Source organism: Bubalus kerabau, chromosome 5 (genome assembly GCF_029407905.1).
Source record: "Bubalus kerabau isolate K-KA32 ecotype Philippines breed swamp buffalo chromosome 5, PCC_UOA_SB_1v2, whole genome shotgun sequence".
NCBI lineage: Eukaryota > Metazoa > Chordata > Mammalia > Artiodactyla > Bovidae > Bubalus > Bubalus kerabau.
The window spans coordinates 12,378,487-12,395,986 of record NC_073628.1 but is presented as its reverse complement, the minus strand read 5'-3'; the positions used below and the strand labels follow the sequence as shown (position 1 = coordinate 12,395,986).

Sequence of the window (17,500 nt, the reverse complement as noted above, 5' to 3'; positions counted from 1 at the left end):
AGAAATCAATCTGTGACCCCTGCTGACTCAGCTGAGGGATCTACTGGGGGCCTCCAGTTGGAAAGAATGGATGCTTCCACTGAGAAAGTCCCTAACCATGGCAGCTCCAAGCAAATAGTTTGTAGCACACCCCTGGAGGAAGCTTAGAAAGGCTGAAGTCAATGTGTACACTGGGTCCCCTGATACATGTGTTGTTTTCTCCCCAGCAGCATTGGAGGCAAAGATGGGGCATTCTGGGCCCTAGAGGAGGGGAATGGCTCAGGGATCCACTGGGGCCACCACTTACCAAGTAGAACAAGTAAAGGACAGAGCAGGCATATGTGGCAGAGAGCTGATGACTGGGGTTTGGGAACAAGAGGGAACCAGCTCTGCATGAAGTACCTCACCCAAAACCCCCTGGAGGAGAAGCCCAGTGATAAGATCATCTGACATGGGACAAAGAGAGTCTATTTCATTATCTCTTATAATTCCCGTGAATGAGGAAGTGGTGGAGTTGGTGGGTCACCACAAACTCTTCCCTGGCCTAGACCATCTGCCAGTCACTATCCTTGGGGCTGGCTCTCCCCAGCTTCAGTCATGTAGTTCTGGATGAAATTTACAATCATGTGTGCTGCTGGATCAGAGCCAAAAACCATGAAAAGCCAGTCGTAAGACCCCATGTCCCTGCCAGGATGGCTGATCTAGGGCTGTACATGTGATCTGAGGTGGGTCGTTCAGAGAACACCCTTGAACTCTGATGTCTGCAATCTTCTTTCCTTACTAGGTGATGCCTTTGGGATTTAAAACCCTAGGGCAGGTAGCTTGAACTCCCTGACTAGGTGTAGAAGCCTTAAGGAAAAAAGTTGCCAGGCTAAGACCATCAAAGTAGACTGAAGGGAAAGAGCGAATGTGAGAGAATGGATGCCTTCTGATTTCTTGGGCACAGTCACTGAGATTTTTGTATTTGCTCTGATTCTTCTGTCCTGGATTCCCAGAATCATTGCAATGAGTCTCCCTTTTCCTTGAAGCCAGCTGGAGTAGGGCTCCTCTCAATTTTGATTCAGACTTGGTTCTAGATCCTTCACTCCCAGACACAAACAGAGGCAACCATTTGTTTCAGCACCATTAAGAGTGAAACCCTTTATTCTTTACTGAGAATAGGGTGTACATACCACCAAATACAGCTCACCAGCATCCTGGGCAGGAGTGCCCAAAGTGTGAGTGAGTGTGTGTTAGGAGCAGCCTTACTGATTCCTGAACCACTCCAAGCATTTACACTGCCCGTGCCAGGCCAATCCTGTCATTTCCTCGATCAAAGACCGAGAAATACAGCCTCAGGAAGACGTCACCCAGGAACCAGATCTCTGTAGATGAACTCAACCGGTGCTCTTTAAAGGTGGCATAGCAGCGGCCTTTAGAATCCTGGGGGAGTCAGAGACACACACCAGTAAGCATGAGCCCTTACCAGTGACTCCCCCACAATATCCAAACCCAGCGCAATTCTTTGTCTTATTTCCCTCTTTTGGTAAGTATCAAGGGGTTTTCTCAGCAGCAGGGGATGTGAGAGTTCATCCAAAACCAAAGAGGGCCAAGACATGAGGTTGCCATGAGGAGGGGTGTGGTGAATGGAGGACTGGGAGTTGGGGAAATAAAGGAATGAAAAACAACAAAGTCCTACTGTAGAGCATAAGGAACTGTATTCAATATTCAGTGTTAAATCACATGAAAAAAGAATAAGAGAAAATACATTTTATATGTATAACTGAGTCACATTGTTGTGCAGCAGAACTTAATGCAACACTAAAGATTAGCCACACTTCAAATAATTTTTTAGAAAAGAACAAGTGTGTCCATAGTTCCCCTCACTCCCTGTTTCTTTTCTTCTGTCTCCTGCTCCTTGTTTTCTATGCAGAGAATTCTGGTTCTCCACCTGTGTCCCCACAATCCATACTGTATTTAAAAACTTTTTTTTTTCAGAGTAGAGCTGATTAACAATATTCTGAGTTTCAGGTGGACAATAAAGGGACTCAGCCCTATGTATCCAGGTATCCTGGTCCCAAGGATACCCCTCCCATCCAGCCTGTCATATAACTGAGTGGAGTTCCCGGTGCTACAAAGTAACTCATTGTTGGTTTTCCATCTTAAATAGACTAGTACCCACAACATGTTCTTGAAGACTTAACTCAGGAACTCTGAGAAGCCTCCTTTGGCCCACACTCACCTCTTTGGCCACTCCAGGCTTGGTTGGGTAACGTACTCTGGTTCCCCATCCCCACCAATCAGTCCTTAGCCCTCGTCACCCCTCGTAAGTCCCCAATACCCCAGTGCTGACCACCTTGAGATGCCATTTGCATGGAATCCAGTGCAGTTTTGCCTAGAATCAAGCAACCCTCCATATGGATCAATGAGTTTGTGGTTTTAGAATTCCTGAAATTCCCTCTCTTCCTCAAAGTCTTCTTTGAGTTCATCACCCTGCTCTGAACTCTCGCAGGGAGCTGACATGAAACCTGCACCCTGTGCCGGGGCTGAGCAGCCACTGTGCACCCTTTATTCATCTTAGTATCCAACCTCCCCACTGAGGGGTCGGGAACCTCAACTCACAACAGGGGCACCTGGCCAGAGCAATGGGAACATGCAGCCAAGAACTAGGCTGACCATGTAATTTATCATCCAAACCAGGAAAAGTTTGAGAAGGGAATGGAGACTGTTAACTTATGCTGGGACATCACACTGGGACTGTCCCCAGCCATTCTCCTTGTAACATGGCCTATTTCAGGGACTGCTAGAGCTGAATTTCATGTTCATGCATCTACAGGTTCAGATTGAATTGAAGCTCTTTGAGGACTGAGGACCTTACTGTTCCCCTCTCCTTGTACTCCCACCATGCCCTATGGTGTGGCATCTCCACCTTTATCTCAGAAAGATCAGTGTCCCACACAGCCCTTACTTCGCAAGTGATTGGTTTTGTGGGAGGCACTGGCCCAGCCACAGGGTTCAGCAGCATCTGCAATTGTGCGGCATGGCCTCCAGAGGGCGCCCTCCTCCCAGCAAGAGCCCAAGGGTTCTTGCAAGCTCCAGTTTGAGAACCAACCCTCAGTATTGTTCCCTCACCTTGAGGATGTAGGCTCGAGCTGGCACTGGGTAGTTGATGCCGTTGATGGTGAAGATAATAGAGGGCAGGGTATTGACCGCAGAACATGAAACATAGTGCTGTTAGAGAGAGAGGGAGAGAGGTTGGCCCTGGAGATCCTTGTGTGTGGAGACTGGCAGTGACCCTGGGGCATGACCCTTCACCTTGGAACCCCGTGGTGTGGCACCGATGAGCTTCTGTATGTAATTGACCAGTCTTCCTGGGCCTTGGATATGTGATGTCCCTGTGTCCACAAGGGCCTCGCAGCCGTCAGAACAAGCAATAACCTTTCTTTTCATGGAGATGCTGAGAGACAATGGAAGAAAGTGGGCATCAAAGTCACTCTGAGTCTCCCCAGAGTTTCCCCCTTCCCGACTATCTCATAAACAGCCCTTTGTCTTTTGCCCTCTTTTCCTTTAATCTCGACACAGCACCTTTCTTGACATCCTCGAATGCAGTACTTAAATACACCAGGATCTTTTGTACCTTGACACAAGCTGGTCTTCCTTCCTAGAAGACTCCACTCCACTTTGACTAGCAAATTTCTTCCGATCTTCCAGATTCCAACTTAATTGTATTGTTTTCAGGAAGTCTTTCCCCCGGTCTTTATCAGTCTCCTATCTTGGTCTCTCTCTGTAGACCCTTCCTCATGTCTGCTGCTGCTGTTGCTGCTAACTCACTTCAGTCATGTCCAACTCTGTGGGACCTCATAGAGGGCAGCCCACCAGGCTCCACTGTCCCTGGGATTTTCCAGGCAAAGTACTGGAATGGGTTGCCAATGCCTTCTCCTCCTCATGTCTAGCATATACCTAAGACACAATTCACTATGTGGGAGAGTCAATTCATGTACATCTGCCTTCTTAGATGTGAGGGCGAGTTTTATTCTCCTTGCCTCCCTAAAGTGCCTGGCACACAGTGGACGCCCAATGCTTTTCTGTTCAATGAGAGAATGAAGACTGAGAAAATAAGAAACCTCCAGAAAGCTGTATCTGATGGGGGACAAATAACAGGTCACACACAGAGTGAAGATGGAGATTTGCAGGGGCAGCAGATTCTCACAGTAGGAAGAGAGAGGGGCTCCTCTGGGAGAGGGTGTCTGCCAGCACTGCTCCTACAACCAGCTCAGACCCTGAGACCCTTGCCAGGAAATACATGACTAACCCACAGAAACTCCAAAGGACAGGTCAGCTTTTGTCTGAAGGTATCACACAGAATCCTATCAATTATGCCTCTTGTCCTTAGGTCACTCCTGGATCCCACCTTCCTGATTCTCTGTTACAGCCCCTGTCCCACTGTGTGCCCAAGAATGTGGGGTGGCCTTTTTATTAGTTGCTTTCAAATCTTAAGACTTCAGCCAACCTCTCTCCACTGCTGGGTAGCTGCTCCCTAATAAGACCAGTTTTCCGCATTTTCTCAGGACTGTCCCTGTTTTTAAAATGACATTTATCTGTACTGAGAACTTCCTATGTCCTAGGTATCCCTGGACAGTTGGTCATCTTATCATAATTCTGTTCAGGCTGGAGAAATTCTCCCTGATCCTCTGTTCATCACACTGTAGAGTCCTCTAACCATGCTCCCCACCTCAAAGGGCAGTGGGAGCAGCCCTCTCCCAGCTGCACAGACCTCTCTGGACCCTTTTAGGACGCTGGTCAGAGCCATATTCAGAAGGCCTGGGGATTATGAACCCATAGGTTGTTTGTGTATCTATGTGCTTGTGTGTTTATTTGTATGTGTGATTCTATGTGTCTCTGTGTGTGCTTGTGTGTCACTGACTAGCTATGCATGTTTTATGTGTCTCTGTGTAGGTTTATATGTGTCTGCTTGTGTGTTTCCACGTGTCTGTGTGTCTGACTGTGTTGTTGTGAGTGGTGTATATGTCTGTGTGACTGTGTGTCTGAGAATGTATTTGTGTGTGTCTGCCTGTGTCCATGTACAGTAGTGGGAGCATCACTTGGGCTGACCCTCAGAGGGAGAGGCTTACCGGTCCATGTGTATACTCCAGTCACCCGCTTGGATCAATGGTACCCAGTTGAGCTCTCCCTTGTAGTAGCAGTGGTCCACCCCACCAAACATCACCACACTGCCCTCCTGCTTGTCTCTGTAGAGAGAAGTGAGGGGGGATCCTTGGAGGACAGTAACAACAGCACAGTCTGAGAGCTGTGGTTGTTCACCCATCAAAGCCCTAATAAGGTCCCCATATACAGATGCAGAAATAGCATCTAGGAGAGATTGAGATCCAGACTGAGGTCCGTTACTGGCTAGTGAGTGGCACAGAGGAGGTTAGAAGCTGAATCACTTGGCTGGGCTCCACCCACTATGTCTTCTGAAGACACCCTGGACCTCCAGTGACCTAAGTGTTCAGACACCCTCAGAGGACACAGTACTGAAGTGTTTTGGCTTCCCCCTTGTCCACCCTGTCATTTTTCAGGAAAATCAAGGCCTGGGAGTTCTAAGGGTGTGGGTTCAGGTCACCCAGAGTTGGCTTCACTGGCCTGTGACCTCTACTGTCCAAAGGACCCCACACTCAGAAGAGACCCCATCTCTGCTCTCTCTGTCTTGAAATGCCTCATATTTCTTGAACAAGGGGTCCCACACTTTTGTGTCCCACACTTTCATTTCTCACTGGCTCCTACAAATTGGGTAGCTGGTCCTGGGTTCCCAGTGAAATGCTAATGAGGAAGGAAAGATATCCACCATCCTTCTCCTTCCTTCCTGAACAAATTCATAAGCAAATCCTAATGCCTTTCCCTTCAACTTGTTTTCTGTTGCCTTCCATTAGCCTTCCTCCTCACTCACTCCCCTAGACCATGTTACTGATCTTGAGCCCAGGAGTAGGGTTGGATTCCAATAAAATTTTATTTATAAAAGGCAGGGGTGAAGCCAGTTGGGCCCTGGGGCCATATTTATCCTGGGTTAGATTATCTCTCAGGATACTTCTTTATCAAGTGTTCTATAATTTTCATGCACCTGAAAGCATCTTACAGCTAATTTGGAGAAAGGGATTGTCCATCTTAGACTTACTTGCTCAAGTAGAAGGCAAAAACAGGCTCAGAAATGGCACCTTGATTCTTCAGCTTGTCAAAGAAGGGGATGGCTCCAAAGAAGGATCTGTTGGGGTAGCTCAAGCCCAAGACGCCATCAAAAGCTATGCCCTCAAACCCCGATTCTGCCATGCTTAGACCGAATGGCTGGTCAGTACTTACAAGGTCCCCAATCTGTGGGAGAGAAGAATGTTGCCACTTACAGATACGTGAAGTGGGGCTAGGACTGGGCTGGGGTGCATTGCCATTAGTTCCTCAGAGACGAATTGAGGCTGGGCTCTATCTTCGGTGGCCCACAGACAGTTAGATCAAGCTGGGAGGGGAATTTGGGTTCCATTTGAGAGAGGCTTTGGATTTTAAAACATCTACCCCTCTGAAAAACACCATCTAGGTGAGTCAAATTGGCCTCATGGCTTCTGTCCAGGTGGGGCAACCAAGAATCAGGCCAGGTCCCATAGGTGCCACCTTAGGGACAAAACAATCAAGAGCAAGAAAGGCTTCTCTTTGGCATCACTGTGACATAATCACGGGAATGGACTGCATTCTATGTAATATACTGAGGATTCTGCATCTGTCCAGGAAGACAGAAGCCAAAAACACAATCTTGCTTGTAGGGTTCTATGAAATTACTGTCTGGGGAATTCACTTTTAGGGATATGTGTATATTTCTGTGAGTGTGTATGAGAGAGAAAGAGAGAAGGGGAACTACTCAAGTATTTTGGGGGAGGCAGGCCAAAGGTTTATCAGACTCTCAAGGGTCGTCTAGAGTCAGAACTCATTTATCAGGCCCCTTGATTTCTCAGGCCTCCAGTTTCCCACTCTGGATACCTGAAGCTCTTGACTACTCCCAGGGTCCCAAGATCAGTTTTATCCTGCCCTCAAACACCCCACAACAACTTCAGTCCTGAAATGCCAGCCTAACTCCAGATTTTACCACATGTGTGCCCTCAGCAAAGCCCTTGCTGTCTGCACCTCAGTTTCCTCATATGTCTCATGAGCTAATCAGAGTAACTGCTGTGTGAGGTTGTTGTGGGATTAAACCAGTTATCAGCTGAAAGTGCCTGGAACAGTCTGTGAATATAAAAGTGGGTGCTTTTATCCCTTCTTCTCACTCCCAGCAAAATGAACCTTGAACTGCTCATGGGCAGAGGAGCTTCAAGTCCAAACCTCAAGCCACTCCCTGGATTAGATAATTTGTTTGCTCATGTGTCACCATGGGCACTGCCTCCCCAGAGACATGATCCTGTGGATAAGATGGCCAATATCTATGGGAGTTATGCTAGGAAGGGTCCTGCCAGATGGTTCTGCATCTGTTTTGCAAGCAATGGTCATTCCATAGCCAGTTCTGACTCAGCATTTGTTACACTCTTACCCGAACTGTGTCATGAGCAACAACTCCTTCAATTCTCCCAGATCCATAGGTGATCCTGAAGGTCTTATTGGGAGGCCGGAAGGTGGAAGACTGAAGATGTCTGAACCTAACGTGTGTAGCTGCAGACACAAGAGATGAGTGTCATCAGGTGCCAAGGGTGGAAACAGGGTGGCAGGGCAAGTGAAAGATGGTCCAGGTAGGGGGTGTCTGTACTCACAACAGGTTGAGCTGTTGCAAAATATGGAGGGCACCCACAAGTCAGATGAGCCTGTGTCAAAGACAACCTGGAATTCCTGAGGGGGTGTTCCAATGGTGATGTTACCCACGTAGAACAACTAAACAGAGAAGGAGGGAGTGGGTTAGTGCAGAACTGGCTACACTCTATTCCCAAACTGATGCCTCCCTCTGGGTGTCACATATCTCTTGAGATCACTTTCTGAGCACCGTGCAGCTCACAGACTTTGGTCACACATATCTGCATTTGATATATTTTTCCTGTGCTACATTGTATGCAGGATATTGACTCTATGAACAGGAGATGAAGTGGTACGTCCTGCATGGAAAGCCCAGAGGCATAACCACTGGGCCTCCAGGACAGCTGGATACCCAGGGAAGTCCTGTTGCCTTCATTTGAGAAGCTCTGTAGTCTCTTCAAACCCAGCCTTAGCACCCGCTTCTCCAGGAGGTCTTTCTTGATCAACCCCAGCCACTCCATCTAAACTCAGACCACATCCAATCAACAGCACACAGTTGACCTTTTCATTTGACATGTATTTACTCTTTGCCTGTCTCTCAGGCTGGCATGGGCATTTTTGAAGACATCTTGAAGACAAAATAAGCCCATTTTCTAATCTAAAAACAGGAACCACAGTGATTCTTATGTCCATACTCAGAATAGAGGTTCAGTAAATTTTTACTGCTGTCATTCTTGCATCTGTGGAAACAGAAATTCCTCTACCTGGGGATTTGCAATTGCTTTGCAGTTGGTTCTACCTTTTGATCAGTGCTGGTTCACTCTTCATCTATAACTGAGTGGCTCACTTAGTTCAGAAGGAACAATCACCCTCAAACTAATGACACATCTTTGACACAGACATGGATGTTTACCTGCCACCTGGTAATTGCCGGGCCCAATCACAAAGACCAACAGTTGAGAATGAGAGTGCCTTCTCCTCTAGGTGCAGTCCCTCTTTTCCACTGTCTCTGCCTCCTGCAGGAACCCCAACCCCAACATCCCACCTGGGACCTCCAGATGAGCCCCAGTGCTAGGCTAGAGCACCAGGGGGCACTGTGGAGCACCATCCTCCCAAAATACTCACATCCCTGATGTTTCTCAGTGGGTGACTAGTTAGATTTGAGCCACGAAAAGAAATCTGGGACAGTCTGTAAGCATGCTCCTTCAGGAAATTGTTCAGCATGTTTTTTCCACTGACGGTATTTCTCATGGTCTTCACTCTCCTTAGAGGTATTCTTTCACCAAGCATTTGACAAAGAAAGCAAAGATGCTACAATTAGCCATCAGTGTGAAGGTATAACTGTCATTGTAATGGTCCTGTGTATATTCTAATCATTTTTACGAGGCACATTATTATCAGAATTTTATGCATATACCATGGCAAAGACATACAGGTGAATACAGGTTCTTTTCTGCAATCTTGGGTAAGACAAACGACCATGTGGTGTCTCACTCTCCCCTTTGGTAAAATGGTGGAATGTCACAATACAAACCCTACAAATAGAATATCTTGGGGATAAGTGAAGTGATGGATATAAGGTACCTGATAATAGGAAGTCTCAACAATGAGAGCCATTAGCATTGTTGTTGCCATCACACACATTCCTTCTCATAGAACCACAAGGAATAAGGTAGAAGGGGGACTCTTATCCTCTTTTACAAGGGAGCAATTTGAAATGCAAGAGGTTTCTGAGTTGACCTGTTCACACTGCTTGTCTGATATAAAACAGTGTAAAACAGTGTATCTTTCTCCAAGTTTAAAGAGGACAGAGAGTTGAAAGAAGAATCCAAGATATAGGGAACAAGTAAGAGAAATTCAGAGGCTTGTGAAGGAAGTAAGAGTCAAAGAAAAATTAAAAGAAAACAACACAAAGAGAAATACACTCCCAGTGACTTCCAAAGAGATGGAGAGATAAATGACAGTGATACAGAGATGCAGACATAGACATATACACACTTAAGTAGACACGGAAATAAGAGGACATGTTGAATAAAATGTAGAAAAGTGCTTTTCCACAGGACCACATCGACATCTCACAGACTGTGCACTGAATAGTTGCAAGGAGCTGCATTTTCAATAGGTCATGACATGACTGAACCCCAAGATTTGTGCAACCCAAATCCACACCAAGACCTTGGGATGCACAGCTCCTTTGGCAAGTTACTTATCAGTAAGTAAGAGTTGAACTTTAAGACTCTTAGGGAAATATTCCATTCCCTGCTAAACCTCATGGGTGGAAGAATAATCAGATGAAAAGAAAAATCCGAGAAAGGAATATGATGTGACTTACAGTCCCCATACTTACTTGACTATGCACTCTGAGAAGGCCACCAGCCCGAGGAGCACAAGCCACTTCATGTTTCTTTCCTGGCTCCAAGTACTCAGGGACGTTTGGGTTCTTAGCATGTAGTGGTGACCGGGAGCCTCTAGTTATATATGCTCTGACCTACCCTAGTATTCCCCTTTAGGCCATTAAAAGATCTGAGAAAAACAAAGGTGTCGATAAAATCTTTACCTTCACCATTGTCCTTGGAGAGTGGCCTTTGAAGTTTTTCAGAATATAGAGAATTTAACTGTAATTTCTTCCTTGAAGCTTGGCTGGAAAATCAAACTAATCTGCATGGACATCTAAGAAGATGGAGAACCTTGCCTACTTGGAGAATAAACTGCTAAGAACATCATGAAAATGGATACTGGTGGCCATGCTCAACACGTGTGGTTTCATGTCATCTTCCTAGGCACTTCATGAGATATGCATTGCTGTCTTTGTTGGAGAGGAGACTGCTAGGAGGATAAGTTGTCAAATGGCAAACTGAAGACTTCAGGGGCAAACCAGGAACATACAACTGGCTTAGGTAGTGGGTCTAATTGCAGACATCAGGGGCACTTATGATGCATCAATGATTTAGGACAGAGCAGTACCTCAATTGCATGGTTTCAGTATTGGAAGAAATGTCATATGCATCCACAAGATACTTTATATCATACAGCAACTGTACAAGGAAGAACTGTGTGCTAGGCTCTGGGTTAAAGGCTTCAAAGTCAAAGTTGATCAAGACAAAAGTAGTCTTTATCTTAAGAGAAGTAGAAGTCTAGTTCTCACAAACTCAAGGGCCCAGGAGGCAGGAGATATGATACTATGACTAGGTGGCCATGTTGAAATCTGAGCAGCACAGGCCTTACCTCTGGGAGCAGCCTTTCCTCCACTTCACCCATGCTGGAAAGCAGGCCAGTTGGCCATGTTTTCAAGAGAATCAGGAGTTTGGGTATTTATGTACAATCTATTGATTTTAATGTCAGCAACTAATTTTTTTTTACCCGAAAAAAAATTTTGAATGAAATCTCCACAGCAATGTGCTGGAATCAGCCTTCAGTCTGCAGGTTTTTGTTTCTGGCCTAGAGTTGGGAGTGCAGTGGGGACAGAGAGGAATTTAATTCATGTTGGTTGATTTTAAAAGACCTGAATGCATACTAAACATGCTGACTCATTGGAAAAGACCCTGATATTAGGAAAGATTGAAGAGATGAGGAGAAGCATAAGACAGAGGATGAGATGGTTGGATGGCATCACCAAGTCGATGGACATGTGCTTGAGCAAGCTCCGGGAGTTGGTGATGGATAGGGAAGCCTGGCATGCTGCAGTCTATGGCGTTGCGAAGAGACGGACACAACTGAAGGACTGAATTGAACTGAACAAATTGAGAACAAAGATTAATAAATCTAATTGCATCAAGTTGTTGACTAGCTACCTATAACAACCCATTACTTAATTGGCTTTAAATTTCAGACTTATGACTCTACATTCAGAGTGGAATATCTTCTAAGGAAAACAAAAATACTGCCCATGAAAAACAGAACCAAAGAAAACCAAAAGAAAATAAAAAGGAAATAAATCTGACACTATATTCAACAACTATATTTCCTTGGCATCTCTAATTTCCTTGAAGAAATCTCTAGTCCTTCCCATTCTATTGTTTTCCTCTATTTCTTTGCATTTACCATTGAGGAAGGCTTTCTTATCTCTCCTTGCTATTTTTTGGAACTCTGCATTCAAATGGGTATATCTTTGCTTTTCTCCTTTGCTTTTTCCTTCCCTTCTTTTCACAGCTCTGTGTAAGGCTTCCTCACACAGCCATTTTGCTTTTTTGCATTTCTTTTTCTTGGGGATGGTCTTGATTCTTGTCTCCTGTACAATGTCATGAACCTCCATCCATAGCTCATCAGACACTCTATAATATCTATTCCCTTAAATCTATTTCTCACTTCCATTGTATAGTCATAAGGGATTTGATTTAGGTCATACCTTAATGGTCTAGTGCTTTTCTCCACTTTCTTCAATTTCAGTCTGAATTTGGAAATAAGGTGTTCATGATCTGACCCACCGTCAGCTCCCAGTCTTGTTTTTGCTGACTGTATAGAGCTTGGGAAAAGGAGTACATCAAGGCTGTCTATTGTCACCCCGTTTATTTAACTTATATGCAGAGTACATCATGAGAAACTCTGGACTGGAATAAACACAAGCTGGAATCAAGATTGTTGGGAGAAATATCAATAACATCAGATATGTAGATGACACCACCCTTATCGCAGAACGTGAAGAGGAACTAAGAAGCCTCTTGATGAAAGTGAAAGTGGAGAGTGAAAAAGTTGGCTTAAAGCTCAACATTCAGAAAACGAAGATCATGGCATCTGGTCCCATCACTTCATGGGAAATAGATGGGGAAACAGTAGAAACAGTGTCAGACTTTATTTTTCTGGGCTCCAAAATCACTGCAGATGGTGACTGCAGCCATGAAATTAAAAGACGCTTACTCCTTGGAAGGAAAGTTATGACCAATCTAGATAGCATATTCAAAAGCAGAGACATTACTTTGCCAACAAAGGTCCGTCTAGTCAAGGCTATGGTTTTTCCTGTGGTCATGTATGGATGTGAGAGTTGGACTGTGAAGAAGGCTGAGCGCCGAAGAATTGATGCTTTTGAACTGTGGTGTTGGAGAAGACTCTTGAGAGTCCCTTGGACTGCAAGGAGATCCAACCAGTCCATTCTGAAGGAGATCAGCCCTGGGATTTCTTTGGAAGGAATGATGCTAAAGCTGAAACTCCAGTACTTTGGCCACCTCATGTGAAGAGTTGATTCATTGGAAAAGACTCTGATGCTGGGACGAATTGGAGGCAAGAAGAGAAGGGGACAACAGGGGATGAGATTGCTGAATGGCATCACTGAGTCGATGGACATGAGTCTGGGTGAACTCCGGGAGTTGATGATGGACAGGGAGGCCTGGCGTGCTGCGATTCATGGTGTCACAAAGAGTCGGACATGACTGAGCAACTGATCTGATCTGATCTGATGACAACCTGTGAGACTAAGAGGTTAGTTTTGTAGTTATTGATGCCGAATGATGAAATATAGGGTTCATGACACTCTTGTTTCTTATATCTGTTATGTTTGAAATTGTTTTGCAGTAAGAGGTTTATAGAAAGTCCATTTTGAAGTTTCTGTCTTAGTGATACCCTGAGGATCCCAAGATAACAGATTCAGGCAGGTCCCCAAAAACTGAGTGGTTGGAGGACCACATGCTCCTTACTCCAACTCATCTCTTGTCATTGAAAACTGTCCTCCACACCTCACACCATTACCGCCCCTTCCCCCATCTGTATCTCCATTCCTCTGCTAAGCTGTGTCATCTAGCTGGAGATGTTGATGATTCAAGACATGATCTGGAAGCAGAAGGAATGCAGACATTTTTAGAAAGAATGAACTGGGAAGACCTGTCTTTTTTCCCTTCTTAGTTCCATCTGCAAGTGAGGGATTGGGCATGGGTAGGGATGGAGCCACAAGTGGGACTGCCTAGATATCTACAAGTGAAGGGAGGAGGAATTCAAAACCCAGTAATGCAGAGATGGGCCACTTGAACAGGAACCAGGAGGGAAGGAAGAAGCACTGGAAAATAATAGTGCCTACCTGAGGTAGCACTTAGCCTGAGGGGCAGCGGCCAAGAGGAGCTACCCCAGTCTGAGGTCAGGGGCAGCGGCCAGGAAGAGCTACCCCACTCCCGAGGCCAGGGATGGAGCCCAGGAGGAGCTACCCCACGTCCAAGGAGCCGTGGCTGCACAGGCGCAGGAGGGCCTAGAGGAGCTATTCAACGTTCAAAGTCAAGAGGGGTGGCAGTGAGGAGAAAACCCTCGTCCAACATAAGGAGCAGTGGCTACGCTTTGCTGGAGCAGCTGTGAAGAGATACCCCATATACATGGTAAGAGAAACCCAAGTAAGATGGTAGGTATAGCAATAGAGCATCAGAGGGCAGACACACTAAAACCATACTCACAAAAAACTAGTCAATCTAATCACACTAGGACCACAGACTTGTATAACTCAATGATACTAAGCCATGCCTATGAGGCCACCCAAAACGGGCAGGTCATGGTGGAGCGGTCTGACAGAATGTGGTCCCCTGGAGAAGGGAATGGCAAACCACTTCAGTATTCTTGCCTTGAGAACCCCATGAACACTATGAAAAGGCAAAATTATAGGATACTGAAAGAGGAACTCCCCAGGTCAGTAGGGGCCCAATATGCTACTGGAGATCAGTGGAGAAATAACTCCAGAAAGAATGAAGGGATGGAGCCAAAGCAAAAACAATACCCAGCTGTGGATGTGACTGATGATAGAAGCAAAGTCTGATGCTGTAAAGAGCAATATTGCATAGGAATCTAGAATGTCAGGCCCATGAATCAAGGAAAATTGGAAGTGGTCAAAAAAGAGATGGCAAGAGTGAATGTCGACATTCTAGGAATCAGCGAACTAAAATGGACTGGAATGGGTGAATTTAACTCAGATGACCATTGTATCTACTACTGCGGGCAGGAATCCTTCAGAAGAAATGGAGTAGCCATCACGGTCAACAAAAGAGTCTGAAATGCAGTGCTTGGATGCAATCTCAAAAAAATGATCTCTGTTCATTTCCAAGGCAAACCATTCAATATCACAGTAATCCAAGTCTATACCCCAACCAGTAATGCTGAAGAAGCTGAAGTTGAATGGTCCTATTAAGACCTACAAGACCTGCTAGAACTAACATGCAAAAAAGATGTCCTCTTCATTATAGGGGACTGGAATGCAAAAGGAGGAAGTCAAGAAACACCTGGAGTAACAGGCAAACTTGGCCTTGGAATATGGAATGAAGCAGAGCAAAGGCTAATAGAGTTTTGCCAAGAAAATTCATTGGCCATAGCAAATACCCTATTCCAACAACACAAGAGAAGGATCTACACATGGACATCACCAGATGGTCAACACTGAAATCAGATTGATTATATTCTTTGCAGCCAAAGATGGAGAAGCTCTATACAGTCAACAAAAACAAGACCAGGAGCTGACTGGCCCAGATCATGAACTCCTTATTGCCAAATTCAGACTTAAATTGAAGAAAGTAGGGAAAACCACTAGACCATCCAGGTATGATCTAAATCAAATCCTTTATGATTATACAGTGGAAGTGAGAAATAGATTGAAGGAACTAGATCTGATAGATAGTGCCTGATGAAATATGGACTGAGGTTTGTGACATTGTTCAGGAGGCAGGGATCAAGACTATCCCCATGGAAAAGAAATGCAAAAAAGCAAAATGGCTATCTGAGGAGGCTTTACAAATAATACATATAAGTTTACATGCTAGTAAAGTAATGCTCAAAATTCTCCAAGCCAGTCTTCAGCAATACGTGAACCATGAACTTCCAGATGATCAAGCTGGTTTTAGAAAAGGCAGAGGAACCAGAGATCAAATTGCCAACATCTGCTGGATCATTGAAAAAGCAAGAGAGTTCCAGAAAAACATCTATTTCTGCTTTATTGACCATGCCATATCCTTTGGCTGTATGGATCATAGTAAACTGTGGAAAATTCTGGAAGAGATGGGAATACCAGACCACCTGACTTGCCACTTGAGAAATCTGAATGCAGGTCAGGAAGCAACAGTTAGAACTGGACATGGAACAACAGATTGTTTCCAAATAGGAAAAGGAGTACGTCAAGGCTGTCTATTTTCACCCTGTTTATTTAACTTATATGCAGAGTACATCATGAGAAACGCTGGACTGGAAGAATCACAAGCTGGAATCAAGATTGCCGGGAGAAATATCAATAACCTCAGATATGCAGATGACACCACCCTTGTGGCAGAAAGTGAAGAGGAATGAAAAAGCCTCTTGATGAAAGTGAAAGAGAAGAGTGAAAAAGTTGGCTTAAAGCTCAACATTCAGAAAACGAAGATCATGGCATCTGGTCCCATCACTTCATGGGAAATAGATGGGGAAACAGTGGAAACAGTGTCAGACTTTATTTTTCTGGGCTCCAAAATCACTGCAGATGGTGACTGCAGCCATGAAATTAAAAGACGCTTACTCCTTGGAAGGAAAGTTATGACCAACCTAGATAGCATATTCTAAAGCAGAGACATTACTTTGCCAACAAAAGTCCGTCTAATCAAGGCTATAGTTTTTCCACTGATCATGTATGGATGTGAGAGTTGGACTGTGAAAAAAGCTGAGGGCTGAAGAATTGATGATTTTGAACTGTGGTGTTGGAGAAGACTCTTGAGAGTCCCTTGGACTGCAAGGACATCCAACCAGTCCATTCTGAAGGAGATCAGCCCTGGGATTTCTTTGGAAGGAATGATGCTAAAGCTGAAACTCCAGTACTTTGGCCACCTCATGTGAAGAGTTGATTCATTGGAAAAGACCCTGATGCTGGGAGGGATTGGGGGCAGGTGCAGAAGGGGACGACAGAGGATGAGGTGGCTGGATGGCATCGCTGAGTCGATGGACGTGAGTCTGAGTGAACTCTGTGAGTTGGTGATGGACAGGGAAGCTTGGCGTGCTGCGATTCATGGAGTCTCAAAGAGTCTGACACGACTGAGCAACTGAGCTGTCTGACTGACTGAGGTCCAGACCTTCTTGAGTCTTCCAGTTAAACTTGGAGGCCACTTCCTTCCTGTTTGAATTCATGCTCCAGATATGGAGGAGAGAGGGCTGTACTGACTGCTAATAAGTCACAGGGAGAGGGACAGCCTTCCCCAGAGACCCATTGATTCCATTCTTACTGTGGATATCATCCCAAGCCAGAGAGCAAATGGCAGTTCATCCAAAAGATGACCTACTTTAAATAATATTTAACATACTACAAAATGTGTCTATGAGTCCTGGAATATCTTGCTCCCAGAGTCTTTTATAAGAGATGATTTGTTAGCCTAATTTGGGTTCTGTTGAGGAATCTACAATTTTCCCCATTGGTAACTTCTGACTTATAACCACCTGATCTCATCCCAAAGAACCCAAATGATGGTAAGTTCCAGTGGGCAAGGCCTCTAAGGTCCTCTGTGTCACAGAAGCTGTGTGCCAAGTTGTCTACCACTCCCAGTCCTGAGCCCAGAACCCTTGAACATCACCAGACAGTTACAGCCCCCTGCCCACCAGAGGCAAACTCAGCATGCTTAGCAACAGGCACCTCTGAGCCACTTGTTCACTGCCTGGAATTGAGCCTCAGTCTGAAACAAGTGTTCTGGAAAAAGTCCACTCTCCCTCATCCAAGTGATGGGAAACTGAACCCTGGCGTGTATGACTCACCTTAGCTGCAGGTAAGTTAGAAAAGACTTGGGACCCAGGAACTCTGGTTCCCAGGCTAGGAGACTTCCAGGAAGGATATGATGAAAGAAATCTCAATTGCACCCACTGCTGGGTAACTCTC

At 45.3% G+C, this 17,500-nt stretch overlaps 1 protein-coding gene across 1 annotated transcript; it reads right to left on the bottom strand.

Annotated features, from left to right (window-relative positions):
- Nucleotides 1-1,251: 1,251 nt before the first annotated feature.
- Nucleotides 1,252-10,164, bottom strand: LOC129653632 (pregnancy-associated glycoprotein 1-like). The gene is made up of 9 exons (XM_055583373.1): nucleotides 10,064-10,164; nucleotides 8,842-8,992; nucleotides 7,740-7,857; nucleotides 7,523-7,641; nucleotides 6,131-6,324; nucleotides 5,091-5,207; nucleotides 3,274-3,415; nucleotides 3,091-3,189; nucleotides 1,252-1,401 (listed from the first exon to the last, which is right to left on the bottom strand). The coding sequence occupies exons 1-9, from the start codon at nucleotides 10,162-10,164 to the stop codon at nucleotides 1,252-1,254; spliced, it is 1,191 nt and encodes a 396-aa protein (XP_055439348.1).
- Between the last annotated feature and the right edge of the window lie 7,336 nt (nucleotides 10,165-17,500).